General features: G+C 41.9%; 1 protein-coding gene across 1 annotated transcript; it reads right to left on the reverse strand.

Moving 5' to 3' along the window:
- Positions 1–61: 61 nt before the first annotated feature.
- Positions 62–3,229, reverse strand: dbx1b (developing brain homeobox 1b). The gene is made up of 4 exons (XM_062461502.1): positions 2,808–3,229; positions 2,474–2,575; positions 1,017–1,219; positions 62–806 (listed from the first exon to the last, which is right to left on the reverse strand). Exons 1-4 carry the CDS (start codon positions 3,142–3,144, stop codon positions 489–491), a joined length of 960 nt encoding a protein of 319 aa, XP_062317486.1. The 5' UTR covers positions 3,145–3,229; the 3' UTR covers positions 62–488.
- Positions 3,230–13,515: the final 10,286 nt, after the last annotated feature.

Below are 13,515 nucleotides of genomic sequence, written 5' to 3' on the forward strand. Positions count from 1 at the left end.
ATAACAGTCGTCATTGATCTTTCTCACTTCAATGCGAGTCAATAACGTTTAAATATTATTTCATTCATTTATTCACTTATAATCAGCTTGACATTTATTATACATTTGGATACGTTTATTTAGAAAAATATACTCGGGAGTACAAATATTCATACAAGACATACGAATAAAATATGTGTTTTTATATACATCTAGCATCTATATAGTCTTTTTTAAGTGTTCAATCTAATTGTATAGTCAGTGATAATAATACTCTTGGTATAAAGATTTCCCTTAAAATATTTTAGCAAGTTACAAAGGGCTGAGAAAATACAGCTAATTTACTTCAAGGAGTGAATCCCTTAAAACAACCACCGGGGTATATCTGCAAGACAGATGAAACTGAAATGGTGCTTAAAGTTACAAGGATAAGAAGTGACACTTGTGTATCGCGTAATTTATGTTCACATTGTTATTTTAAAAATGTATCATAAGTCATCTATTCACAACTAAGACACGGTAATTTCTTCGTCCTCCGATTCTGAAAAGTCCGAGTGCTTGCTAGAAATGGAAGGCGAGGAAAGATGCGACTCTATGCTGTTCAAGTGGTCGCGGTCGGACGGAGAGTGGCAGAAAGAAGCGCGCAGACTGTCCAGTCTGTAAGCTTCCACCTCTTCCTCACACGACTTCTTGGCGACGTCACTAAGGTCCGGGTGGGGGTTCAGTTTGGTGGGCAGCGTTTGTTCCCGACTCCCTCCGGATGACAGCAATTCTCTCTCTTTGGAATTGCGCCACTTCATTCTTCGGTTTTGGAACCATATTTTTACCTTTTAAAAAATAAAGATAAAAAACAAACGGGTTTATTTCATGTAATCATTGATCAATCTTGTGCACATTGAACAAACTCTGAAGTGGCTATCGAATTTATAATGAAATATAGGCTAACTTAGCCTAGGGCCTACCTGTTTCTACTGACTAGTTTCGCTTCAGCTAACCTACAAAATTGACCAGCGTGTGAACTAATATTGTATTCTCACCTGTGAATCTTTGAGACCTAATTTAGAGGCCAGTTTCTTTCTGTCAGGTTTGCTGATATATTTCTGTTTTTGAAACATTTTCTCCAATGCTTTCCGCTGCACGTCAGAGAACACTGCTCGTCGAAGCATCCCTCTTCTAGGCTTGCCCCTGGCAGCCAGCGGCCATGAGAACGTTCCAGGAATAGGTACAACAGAAGATGATGCTGTGAATAAATAAAATACATCGTCATTCCACGATAGCAAATACAAGTCGCATAAGTGGAAACCAACATACAAAAAGGCACTGTAACATTCCTAGGTTGTAGAAAGCAAAGTATCAGGAAGTGTATCAATATTGACCGTTGTTTTGTTGTTCTGAAGTTCTTAAAAGCAGTCCGTTCAAGTGAATTGGCAAGAATTAACTAATTAGCACATTGCTTGGTCCCATCGAGCATTGGTATGGTAAGAAGGCATAGTGTTCCTTTCGAAAGCTCCGGTGGAAGATAGAAGAGCTAATGCGGCGTGAACGGTAATTGTGTAGTAATGAACTAACTGGAAAAGGCTGAGGACAGGCCGCTAAAACCATATATTACTGCAACAAAGGACAAATACCATTTCAAACTAAACACAACTGCATGCCAAGATCATTCGGAGAATGTAAAGACATTTCTCGCTCTCACACCAGTTTTATTCGATGACCTAGAAGTTGTTGTGATGCTTTCACATGTTTAAGAGGTAGTTTCAGGCCTATCTGTCCCGGGGACGTGAAAGGGCCTACATAGCTTACAACGTTGTCTATTTTCATTACCAAATAGTTTACTTTGGGTTTGCATTGCGTAGGCCTATTAGTAAATATACATATTGGGTCTAGAATAATTTGAACCCCTGACTACAGGTTACTTTATCCATTGTACGCATATAGATTCCACACAACAGAACTATCCATAAACATGCATACCACTCTATGTGGTCTTGTGAGAATATTCAAAATAGTGAATAGGGCCCTAATGGGGAATTAGTCCATGACTAGTAAATGCCTATCAGCAGCATGGTTAAGTCAACGCTGGGTCTGTGTGTGGCTGCCCGAAGGGAGCCGACCGATTGGTCACGGTGCTGAAAGCTTTGTTAGCTATCAGTAGCTAAGTGCACTGGCTCGGTGGGAAAAAGAGGCGATGAAGAGGCGCCAGCAGCTTCCTTGTGAGAAGGGATCCGCCTCAAATTTGGACCATGACAATTCCGGCTAATTTGTAGATTAGGGGAACCGGTGCAAAATGTCAGCAGTCACTGGCTCTGCTAAATAGGGCATCAAATTGGCGAGACTGATTCCACGATGTTCTACCACTTCCAACCTCTGAACCAATGCTTGTGTTCCACCCTTTCGGATTCACAGAAGTAAACTCAAACCGTCCTCAAGACTGACATTAACCACGGATCTTTTACATAAATGCACGAGGGTGATTTCAGTTTTGTGCATTTACCTGGAAAATACGATGCTCTGACGAATGGATGAAACGACCCGTCAAAATACGGTAGAGGGAAAGCTTTGGAGTGAAGGCCGTGCAAGGATGGGGAGGAGGATGCTGTGAATAAATGTTTTAAGTAAACATAAATTATATGTATTATGACGTATGTCCGTCCATACATGCATGTGTTCTCAGAATTATTAGTAAAATGTCAACGTTATGGAAAATCGTTTGCGTAATTACGCACAGTCAATGTGATACGTTAACACAGGCTTCAGACAGTGACAGTCGGTTTTTCAGTTAAGAGATGGTGAATAATAGAAATGACTCGGCATTTGAATGTTCTTACCGTGTCTGGATGGTGCTAGGATGGCGTTAACTCCAAACTTTAGATAGTTAGGGTCGCTGTGCATGGAAACTGAGGTCTGAGGAGAACTCGCCCTTGTCTGCGAAGAAATGACAGCCATGTCAGTGCGGCCGCTCGTGAGCGTGGTGATTCCTGTCACCGAAGGCGACACGCTGTGAGAGGGAACTGTCCGGTGCATGTAGCTCACAGGCCGGCTGATCCGCAGCAGGTCTTCCATTAGAAAGCTCGAATGAGCGGCAAATGCTGACTGCAGTGACTGGGGTAGAGACAGAGTCCCTGGATACATTGCAGGTGGCGCGAGTGCGCTGGGGAACATCATTGCTCAGGTTTGGGTGGGTGAGGGAAAAGTATGAAAGTTCTCTCTCTCACTAAAGTTTTCTTCTCCTATGATCCAAGGGGAAAGTACTCACTGGTGCTCGACTTTAGAAGAAGGGTTTTTATAGCGGGGCCGTTAGCAAAGCCCTTTCGAAACTGACAGCCAAACAATGAAGTTCAACAAAGTTCTCGACGTGAGTTTCTTTCAGGGGGAATTCTGAGCCCTCTGATTGGTCTAGGGGAGTAATTTATGATTGGATTAGACTTCATAAGCAAGCGGTGGACAATGTCCTCTCGACAAAGAGAGAGTGTAGTCATCAATTTTGCATACTGACCACTCCTTGGTGTAGCTTTCACAGTGATAGTGATGGCAACACACTCGAGCTAATTAAAAGGCTATTTCTAAAAGATTCAAACAACGTTTGCTCTGAATAGAGGACTTCTGTAAAAAGAATCTATTAAATTCATTTGAGCACCTTACAGGATAATGTCGTTAGATTAGAGTTTGAATGGTTGACCGCTGAGAATGAAGAGCTTCGCCGCAGCCTCGTTTTAAATCCGTACATTTTAGCCACATTTAAGGAATGTTTTTTTTTCTTTATCTTTAACACAACTCTTTCGAAAAATTTCAGTAGGCTTTCAGTAGACAAATAGGAAGTCCCTGCGCCACATCCAAATATTAAATTACAATTTGTATTAAATTCGTAATTTAATCATTCTTTTTTATTTGGAAGAAGCCTAGAGCATGGTTATCATTGCACTGCTATTATTGCCATTATTAATCATCATAATTTTTGATATTCAATAGTCAAACATTCATAGTGTCATTAGGCCTACTATTATTATGTTTTGTTGTTTGTTGAAGTGAAACGACAAATGCGTATCTGTGGAAGTTTTAAACAAACGAAACATGACATAAAGAGCGAGTTTTAACGGTTTGAAGTTGTGGATCTTAAAGCTTGTGTTTCATCTCTCTGGTCCCGCTCAAAATCTGGTCACGGCGCTAGCCTTCTTATCCTCTTATCCATGAAGCAACTGTCAGACTCGGCTGGTTCCTTCTTTCTGACCCTGACACAAATCTTTAAAAAAGTTTTTGTATTATTCAGATTAATTTCAATAGGCGTTATTGGCCTCATTCTGCAGTGAAAGTATCTAATCTCCAAGCCTGTTTAGAAGAAATGGTGCTGAATTTTATGAGCGAATTAGTTGAATGGAGAGCCTGCCCTTTATGCTGCTGCTGTATCTAGCGATAGGTTGATGCTGGGACAGCAACGCACATGTTAACATGGTATAATATTTGTCAAAATCAAATGAGTCGTTTAGGCTTCTCATAAATTAATGAATTTACATTACAATTCACATGAATTGTAACATTTGAGAGATATTGTATTGGCTATAACAATAAATAATATTTTTTTCTTAATTGTAGGCTAAGAGCATTTGATGTAGGATGTACAGAATGGGATCATCCCCGAGTTTTCACGGTCATCATGTAAGTCTGTTGAAGCAGACGTGACTTAAGGTAGCCTACTGGAGAGAAATAATTTGTAAAAGATATAAGTAATAATTATTTCCAACTCATTTTGTCGTTCGACATGCCTATGTCCTCCTGGGAAGCGCGCAGGCGCATAATTTCATGGAGCTTTACCTTCCGTGCCATCACAGGACACACGCGGACTCTCTTCTCCCTCACTTTTAAATCATCAGAGTTGACTCTCCAGAGAGAAAAATGCCAAGGTAACCCACTTTAAAATGAATGGTTTAGGAGAACAAAACCAAAAGAGCAGCGGTCAGACGCCATTAGTCACAGGTCTTAGCAAACTGGCCTCAGGATTCACCTCTCTGAGCCGAACGGACAGAAAGGAGCTTCTAAATAGAATCTTCCTCAAAGAGACCCTTTTGTTCGTTTTTCTCCCAGTTCTATAATCTATTTCATCAATGGGCGTTTATCATTTTCCTCCTGTGGTTTGCAAGCCATCCTAAAAACTTTTTTGCTTTGACACTTAACAATAAAGTAGAACCTGCGTGTGGCACTGCATGGGTCAGCCTCCCATAAAACGATTCTCTTTTTTTACTGGTGGTAAAGCAATGCGGCTTTTTTAAGGCTACCCTTCTTTTGTTAAATGTTAATCATTCACCAGAGTTGGGCGAAAATATGAAAATATAACACCTATACAATTATTTTTCCCAATACATTGGTACCTATATGCTAATGTAAAAAATAAATGAAAGCTAGGCCTTTAACCTGATGTATTTTCTCGGATTATAATTTACCTTGCAGCTTCACGAGTAAACCTACTATTTAGTTAAACTGCACGCTTGACGGAAAGGAGAAGCCTTTTCATTCGAGTGTTGATGTTTGTAAGCATAAACGCTCACGTGCACCTGACTGTAATAACTACTTCACTATCTTCCTCCACCCTTCTGGCCATGCACTCTTTCAGACATGAAATAAGGCCTAGACCAATAGCCTACTATGCTTATTGAACTATGTTAAGATTGACTAAAGTTGAACATGCTTAAACAGGTTGTGGTCAAATGAAATCTAATTTTGAGCACAACCGTGAAATTATTCAACATTGAACACAAATTATTGGTCATTAAATTTGCATTAGAGCTAATGTGCCGAAACGCAGCGCCGTATTAAAACACCTTAGGCCTACACAGCACCTTGCCGAGATTTTCTTTTTTTGAGTTCAAAGAATTAAGCCTACAGGTTTTACGATTTCAGAAAATCCCCCAATTGTAAAAATGAAGCAGATGTTTTGCAGGAAATATAGCTTAGCCTCAGTGACCGAAACTAATTTCTACTAGCTCTTCAAGTCTGGTTCGATTGTTTTCTCTTAACCAAACAGACCAAAAACAGCTGGCCGGTGTATTAAATCAAATTTTTAAGATGTGACATCCATGTGGAACATGAACCCTCCACATCCCATTTGCGGCTGATAGGCCTACGCAACATCCAAGAAAAATGAAAACATCGCTTTACCATTTGAAACCAATCAAACCTAATTATGATAAGAACGTAGCCTACATCATAGCACACACGTAGGCCTATCCAACGAAATCAGGCGAATTGCTTGGGTTAAAGGATTTGATTAGGCTACAGCACCTGAGTATAGCCATAGGCTATACCACATTTTAAGCTCGTCGAAAAAATAAATAGCCTACTATTTTGGATAGCAATTGGAAATCTACATTTCCTATATAAGGATTATAATCATCGATTTAATCTGGGATATTTTCAATCAAGGGCATTTGTTTTACACGTTGTTCCGCAGATTTTTTTTAACACAACCGCTAAGCCACCTCGGAGCAGACATACCCCTTGCCTCCCTCTCTGCTCTGCACTGCGCAGGGCCGCGGCATCTGCTTTGGGCTGGGCGCAGAGGACGGCGGAACACTGAGGGGATTAGCAAAGGGCCCAAGATTCAGAGGAGCTCTGACAAGCATTAAATCGATATTAACTTTGCATTAAACATAACCCCCTGTTTTCAAACGGAGAGCGGCACAAGTCCATGGACAAAGCGTTTCAGTATGTGTTGCCCTTTTTGCACCTGTTACCCCAATTTACTTGGCAGACAGTCTGAGTTTATGACGGCTGTTCTTTTAAACCAACAGCGGTGTCCACAAAAACACGGAGGTCTGCTCATGAATTCATAATGGTGTTTTGCTCAGTTAACAATTTTTTATTTTATTTTGAACAACCAAATTTGACACATGTAATCGTTCAGTCAAAACATTGTTCATAGGGCCTACAGAAAATGCAGTGTGCTGCCTGAAATACTGTATTTTGTGACCTTTTAGAGCATTCTTGTTCCATCTCCCTAGGCACACATTGTTGTGAGGACCAAGATGTGTACAGTTTTCGTTTTTATGTTCAGTTGAGTTGGTTTGGAACCCATGATGTCTCTCGGACCAACAGGATGTCCTGTTAACTGTTATTATAACTGTAAAACAAAAGCAGGAGAGAGAAGTATACAAAGCACCCCTATAAAACCTGCCCCATACTACTACTACTACATTCTGTAGTGGTTATACTAAATGTTTCAGAGAGTTAGATGTAGATCCCTATAAATATGTAATGCCGCCTCTACCTTGTAGAATCATGTGGAGATTGATATTCATACACAAGAGTGCCACAGTGCTTGACTGAAGCAATTTCACCAGGCAACCCCGTGAGGCTAACAAGTATGGGAAACGTTTGCCCCAATATTGTCTTTGTACCCTCCCCTTACCTCAAACAACCTATTCAATTCAAACCCCTATTTTATTCTCCCATTGAGAAGGATGGCTAATTATCAGGGAAAAGAACATTGAGCATTTAGAAAGCCCTCATAGAACACTCATTAGTTCTAGATTGGTCACGGCTGCTCAGGACACATTAGTGTTCTATAACGTAGCTATTCCATTCTTATTCTAATCTTATTTAGCCTCATAAAGTTCCATGGCTTCAGCAGGTCTTTAGAGATCTCTGATGCACCTGGCAGGTTGTTTAGCAAAGTCTTGTAAACCTTTCTGGTTAAATTGTAGGTTCGACCAGGAGAGAAATAAACCCAAGCGTCGCCACAAAACCTGCGAAGAAAAGGGGGGAAACTTTGTGGTTGTCAAGACCAGTTTGAATAAAGGGTTGGTTGCTAACAAGCTATCAATGCTAGTAGAAACGGGCCTTCGGTCATGCTAACCTGGGCCATTATTCCCAGTGATGGTTCTAATGGGGACACATAGGGGAAAAACACTCACACAAAAAGAGAGTGTTTGGAGAGAAAAAGTCCTCCTTTCTCCAGACTGAGTGCTAGGTCTACTGTAGGTGGATGAGTGTGTGAGAACGGTGGCTGTAGAGGGAGTTCAGACCTGAATATAGGGACACAGTCTTAGGCTTTGTTTTAGCCCTGGGCCTAGAGGGGTGAGGGAAGCACCTTGTCGAAAGGGCCCCATTGAGCCTGGCTGATGGGCTGAGCGTGGGGGCTTGGAGGTGGCGGCGAGGGCGCTTGTGTACCGAGGAGGGGCTGGGGTTGTTCTCTGGCCACATGAATGGAGGACGCTAGCGCCCGTTGGCTGGCTGGTATTGACGTGGTTTAGCCGAGTAATCGGATTGAAAGCGAGCCATGGTACTTATGTCAGTTCGAGTTTTGTCAAATGCATAATATGCATGGCAGTGGCCTAGGACGGCGTATTGAGACTTGGCAATTCAGCGTTGTAGAAAGCCAAAGCCTCATTTAATTCAAATATAATTCTCACTCAACCGTTTTACCGATTCTATATATTTGCATAACAGCAAAGGGCCTTTGCCTTTTCAATGTCTCACACTGTGTGTGTTTGTGTGTGTGTGTGTGTGTGTGTAGGTTTCCTGGACTAGGCCCAGTAGGACTAAAGTATAATTGAAAGTGTACAGTCTGTGTACATGTATGCCCCAAGACAGAATTTCTCACAAGGATAATCAGAGAGGAGGTGAAGGGGAACGGGAGAAAAGAGATAGGAGAGAGAGAGCGAGAGACAGAGGAAGAGAAAGGGAAGGCAATTCAAATGATGACATGTAACTGTTCCCTGGACTGAAGGAGCAGTGTGTCATGACACAACACAAAAGACCAAACATCTAAAAAAAGGCATGCATTTAGAGTGGTGTGAACTCTCACGCGATATCATGTCAGCGACAAGTATAGGTCTGTGATCTGTCTCTGTCCCCCTAGTGCTGCTTCTGATAGGTCATGGTTGGTGTTGAATCTGATGCAGGACTACTTTAAATGAAACTTCTGGTTGAATGGTTTCCCATCAACTATGACCATTCTAACATGTCAATCTTGGTGCGTTATACATGGGAAAAGGGCTTTGGCATTGAAATTGTGTGTTACTAGTCAGTAATATCGTGTTTTATTTAAATCTGATGCAGGACTACTTTAAGATCTCTGCATTTTAAAGGGGACATAATACGTAATTAATTTGTTATTTCACGCTTCACGTGAAATTGCCCCCCCCTCCAAATAAAAAGATACTCATTTTGTTTACGTGTTTTTTAAATGGTTTTAATGCCTTGAGGTTTTGCTTGATATAATATACAAATAAATATGACTTATGGAAAAGATGTTACAAAAATGTTATGTTGTTGATGTTACGATTCCTGTAACATCCTTTATACACAAGTCAAAGAGCCAGGGCCATGTGCATGTGTGTGCACAAGTGTGCACTCTTGTTAATGTTTCTGCATCTGATCATAGGCACACAGAGTGTCTGGGTCTGACCAGCTCAGCCCTGTGTGGCCGTTTGAACCCTCAGATCCCACATGACATCAATGGAGAGCGATCTCAAAACCATATTATCCTCTGTCCAAAATGATTCTCCTTCTGTCCCCACCACAAAAAGCTATTTGAACCTGCCCCCTCCCCTCCCAAGGAGTAATCCATGGCCTAGACTTTGATTTTGCACCCCTCCCACCCATCCCTCCATCCTCCCTTTCTCACCGCTCCTGAAATGTACAGCGGACAGGAGTCAAGCTGGGGAGAGAAGGAGGAAAGTGGTGTTAGTACCAGCATGTCAGACGTGAGCTTTATCCTAATCTCCTTAGTGCTGTGGCAGGGCGCGGGGTTGAAAGGCAAGGGGAGAGAAACTGCAGGGGACTGGCAAGTCTTGGTCAGCCTCCCCCTACATCAACTCTACCCCCAGTACCACCTCCACCCTCCTCTCTCACCCTGCTCCTTCCCTAGTAGATAATGCCAGCCAGCATGCCTGCCTGCCTGCCGAGATGAATCCACCAGGCCACAGAAAGCAACACACACACACACACACTCCCTGCCCCCCCTCCCCAGAGGGAATGTCTGATCCAAGCCTTTATGCTCCCCTTTTTCTGTAAATCAAAGGTGTGATGTGGTTTTGATGTGGTCACCCCACTGAATTACATTGTTGCCAGAACGCCATATCTCCAGATCCCAACACACGCATTCTCAGTAAAATATCATTTTCAGCATATGGTGCTACTCCTTTGTGTCTTGTTGAGCTCTCTATTTAGGGGGTTTGAGTTTTTATTTCATGTTGTCCTTATAATTTTTATTTATTTATCATGAGACATCGGATTAGTATATCTCTATAAATAAAAACCAAACACAAATGCTACACCAATTGCAATTCCCATGTGAATTGGCTAAACTGAATGATAAACTCAAATACATGCTTAAAAATGTGCCAGCATAGTCAAGGAGAGCAGCATCCTGGTTGAGAAGATGTCAAAACAGACCGGCCTCTAAGAGAGACTTCATCAAGGTCTTCAAGGCTTATGGAGGTCCTTCTCTAGAGCTCCCCAGTCTTCACTGCTGCTAAGGAAGTCCTTCATGGTCTCTTCACAACCTTTTACCCTGTACTATACAAAGGGTACCTTTCTGAGTAGTTTTCTGATGGACAGTGTCTTGTCCCCAACACTGCCTGTTGAAAAGTGGAAAGGATAGACCCTCACAGGATGACAGGATAGTCATCTAAGTGACTTACCTGAGATATACTGTATGCTGCTTTAAGTCGATATAAACTGATCTTATTTAATGACCTATATTAAGGATGGAACAACAGTAACAAGAAAAACAACAAGAACAACAGCATTGGAGTTGGCATGAATAAAGTACAACATTTCTGTGACTTAGAATGGACTTAGAAGAATGGACTTGCATGCAGAATGCACCCAACATTCCAGGAGAGTTCTATAAAAGCTGTGTAAAAGGTGAATTTATAGTCTGTCTCTCTCTGTCTGTCAGAAAGAGAGAGGCCTCTGCAGCCTTCGCTTTGGACAAAACCCATCCAGGAGTGAAGAGGCTTGGTCAGCCCAGCTGCCTTCAACACTGAATGGAGCTCTCTTTCTGCTGCGACCATTCACTGCTCTCCGTCCCCTCTGAATAGAATGTAGGTGTTAGTGGCCAGAGAGGGACAGAACTAGAATGTTCCGTGGAGGGCCCGAGGCTCCTGAAGAGGCTGTGTTTTCACTCTCACTCAGTCATGAAATCATTCCTCCCTCAAGTGAGGAGGAGTCTCCTTCACAAAGGGCCTGGACCACGCTCTACATGTTTATGGAAGCTTTTTATCTTTTTAACTTGATATTAAAATGAGATTCTGAATAAATCATGAATTTCTCTGTGTAGCTTGAAAACAAGAGCTTATTTTTGGACGCAGTATACTTGAATAGTTTTCGCAGAGGCGACTGGAGATGTTAAGTTCTGAAATTTGATGAATGTAATAGCAAATAATTCATACATAATTTTTTACTTTCTTCTTTTTGACATTTCCTTTCTTTATCTGGCCAAAACCTTCTGTATCCCAGAATTATTATATACTTTCTTTTCAACATAAATTAATTCAATTCCTCCTTCCACCCCCAGTATACACAAACACACGCACACAAATAAATCAGTACCCAAGAAGGGAAAAAAGTTATTTTTCTCCTTTTTCTTATCGTTGTCTTGGAGTGTGACATGAGGGGGTCTTTCAGCCCTTCTAACCCCGGCCGGGCCAGGCAGAAGTCTGAAGACTTTTAGCAGCAGGAGAATTACAAAGGGTTGGCAGGGGCACTTGTTAAAAAGGAAGTGGCCATTCTCAGGGGGTCGAGAGTTGTGTGGTGGTAAGATTAAAACTTTCATTTGAGATGGGGTACTATTCATGGAGGGCAGGATCTGAAGGAAGCCCGGTGAACACTCTCAGTGGTTCTCCAGACTCTTACGCTCCCTGACACATTTCAACACATTGTCAAATTGTGTGTGTGTATATATGTGTGTGTGTGTGTGGGGGGGGGGCTTGTTGGAGTGTGAGCTTGTGTGTTTGTGTGTTTGTATGTGTGTTCTAATGACCTTGCCTGACTTCAATGAGCTACTACTGACGCTAACCCCCAGAGAGGCCAATAAGTTGTTCTTCAGTTCCTGAGCCTCCCTGCCGGCAAATCAGCCCCAGTGAAAGACCTGGTGGCTGGGGTGGAGATAAGGCAGTAATGGTGGCTCTGGGCTGGAGGTGTATTTAATGTGTAGCAGAGTATAGTAGAGTATAGTATTAGAGCAGTGTAGAGTAGAATAGAGCAGAGAAGAGCACGGTAATGTAGAATAGAGTTGAGGAGAGTAGAACAGAGGTAACAACAAAATACAAAAATAATTAAATATACATTTACAATATGTATTACACAACACATCAAATTATATAAGATACATTGTAAATCACATAAGCTTTAGATTTTGCAGAAAATTCCATTATTGCCATTATATTATTATATAAAGAATAGGTCATAAGCAATGTATGATATTTTCGTGTTGTTTGAGATTGGAAACAATTAATCAGAACATTAATGTAGCAGGAGAACAGTTCTCCGGACAGTGTTTCTGTTAATAATATTATAATGAGTTCATGATTTATTCATAACACCATTTACATTTGTCAGAAAATAAACACACACTTTTCTTTTCCATTTCAAACTTCTAGTTTGAACACTATCCAGCGCTGCTCTCACACGCTCTCACATCCTAGTCACACGCTCTGCATGCTCTCCATTTACCCTGCTTCCTGTCCAAGCTTTGTTTCATAATTTCACGAGGACTGAAAGTCACACACACACAGACCCAACACAAACACACACACACGCACACATACACACAAACATGCACACACACACACAAATAAGAGAGAGGAAAGGGAGGCTGGAGGAGATTCTCAAGATGCCTCTTATTCATATCATATCAGCACTTCTTTGAAAAAAGGATATCTGGAAAATGAAAGCATGCAGTAGCTTTTCAGATAAGTTGGAAGGTCTTGGTCTGGTTCAAATGTGCCATATCTGTAACACTTGAGAAAGCCTAAAGATTCCCCTGAAGAGAGCCATGGTGCGGGACCCAGTCAGTGTCCTGGGGGATCTGCTGTGTGCCCCCTCTTTGTTCCTTCACAGAGGGGGGCCTGTTGTCATGCCACATTCACGTGCCAATCCCACACACACAGGCACACACACAGGCATGCACACTCACACACACACACAGGCGCGCACACAGGCATGCACACACACACACACACACACACACACACACAGGAACGCACACACACACATACTCATCCCTTCACCTGTTAGAAAGCCACCACCAGACCACTGATACAGGCACACAGAGTTAGTTCCACACAACTCCAGCCCTTTCAAGGAACAGACTGTAATTTCATCAATTTCTCATGGCTATAATTGCCATGAATACTTTACATTTCCATGTCTAAACATCAACAAAAAGGAGGATTTCATGGCCCCTGACTTCCCCCAGACAAGAGGGAGCAGGGAGAAGACACAATCCTCCGTCTTACGTAAGGACGTCTGTGAGGGTGAAGAGGTTTTTTTTAAAGTTGCGTGGAGAAAGATGGTGAAGCTCAAATAAAGAATAAG

Source organism: Osmerus eperlanus, chromosome 5 (genome assembly GCF_963692335.1).
Source record: "Osmerus eperlanus chromosome 5, fOsmEpe2.1, whole genome shotgun sequence".
NCBI classification, from domain to species: Eukaryota; Metazoa; Chordata; class Actinopteri; order Osmeriformes; family Osmeridae; genus Osmerus; species Osmerus eperlanus.

What these genes read in the sequence shown, in the direction of transcription:
- dbx1b (XM_062461502.1), bottom strand. Translation starts at nt 3,144, where the DNA reads ATGATGTTCCCCAGCGCACTCGCGCCACCTGCAATGTATCCAGGGACT. An exon ending in CAGAGCATCGTATTTTCCAG is followed by an intron (nt 1,220 to 2,473) that starts GTAAATGCACAA and finishes ATTTATTCACAG; the next exon opens with CATCATCTTCTGTTGTACCT. An exon ending in TAGGTCTCAAAGATTCACAG is followed by an intron (nt 807 to 1,016) that starts GTGAGAATACAA and finishes ATTTTTTAAAAG; the next exon opens with GTAAAAATATGGTTCCAAAA.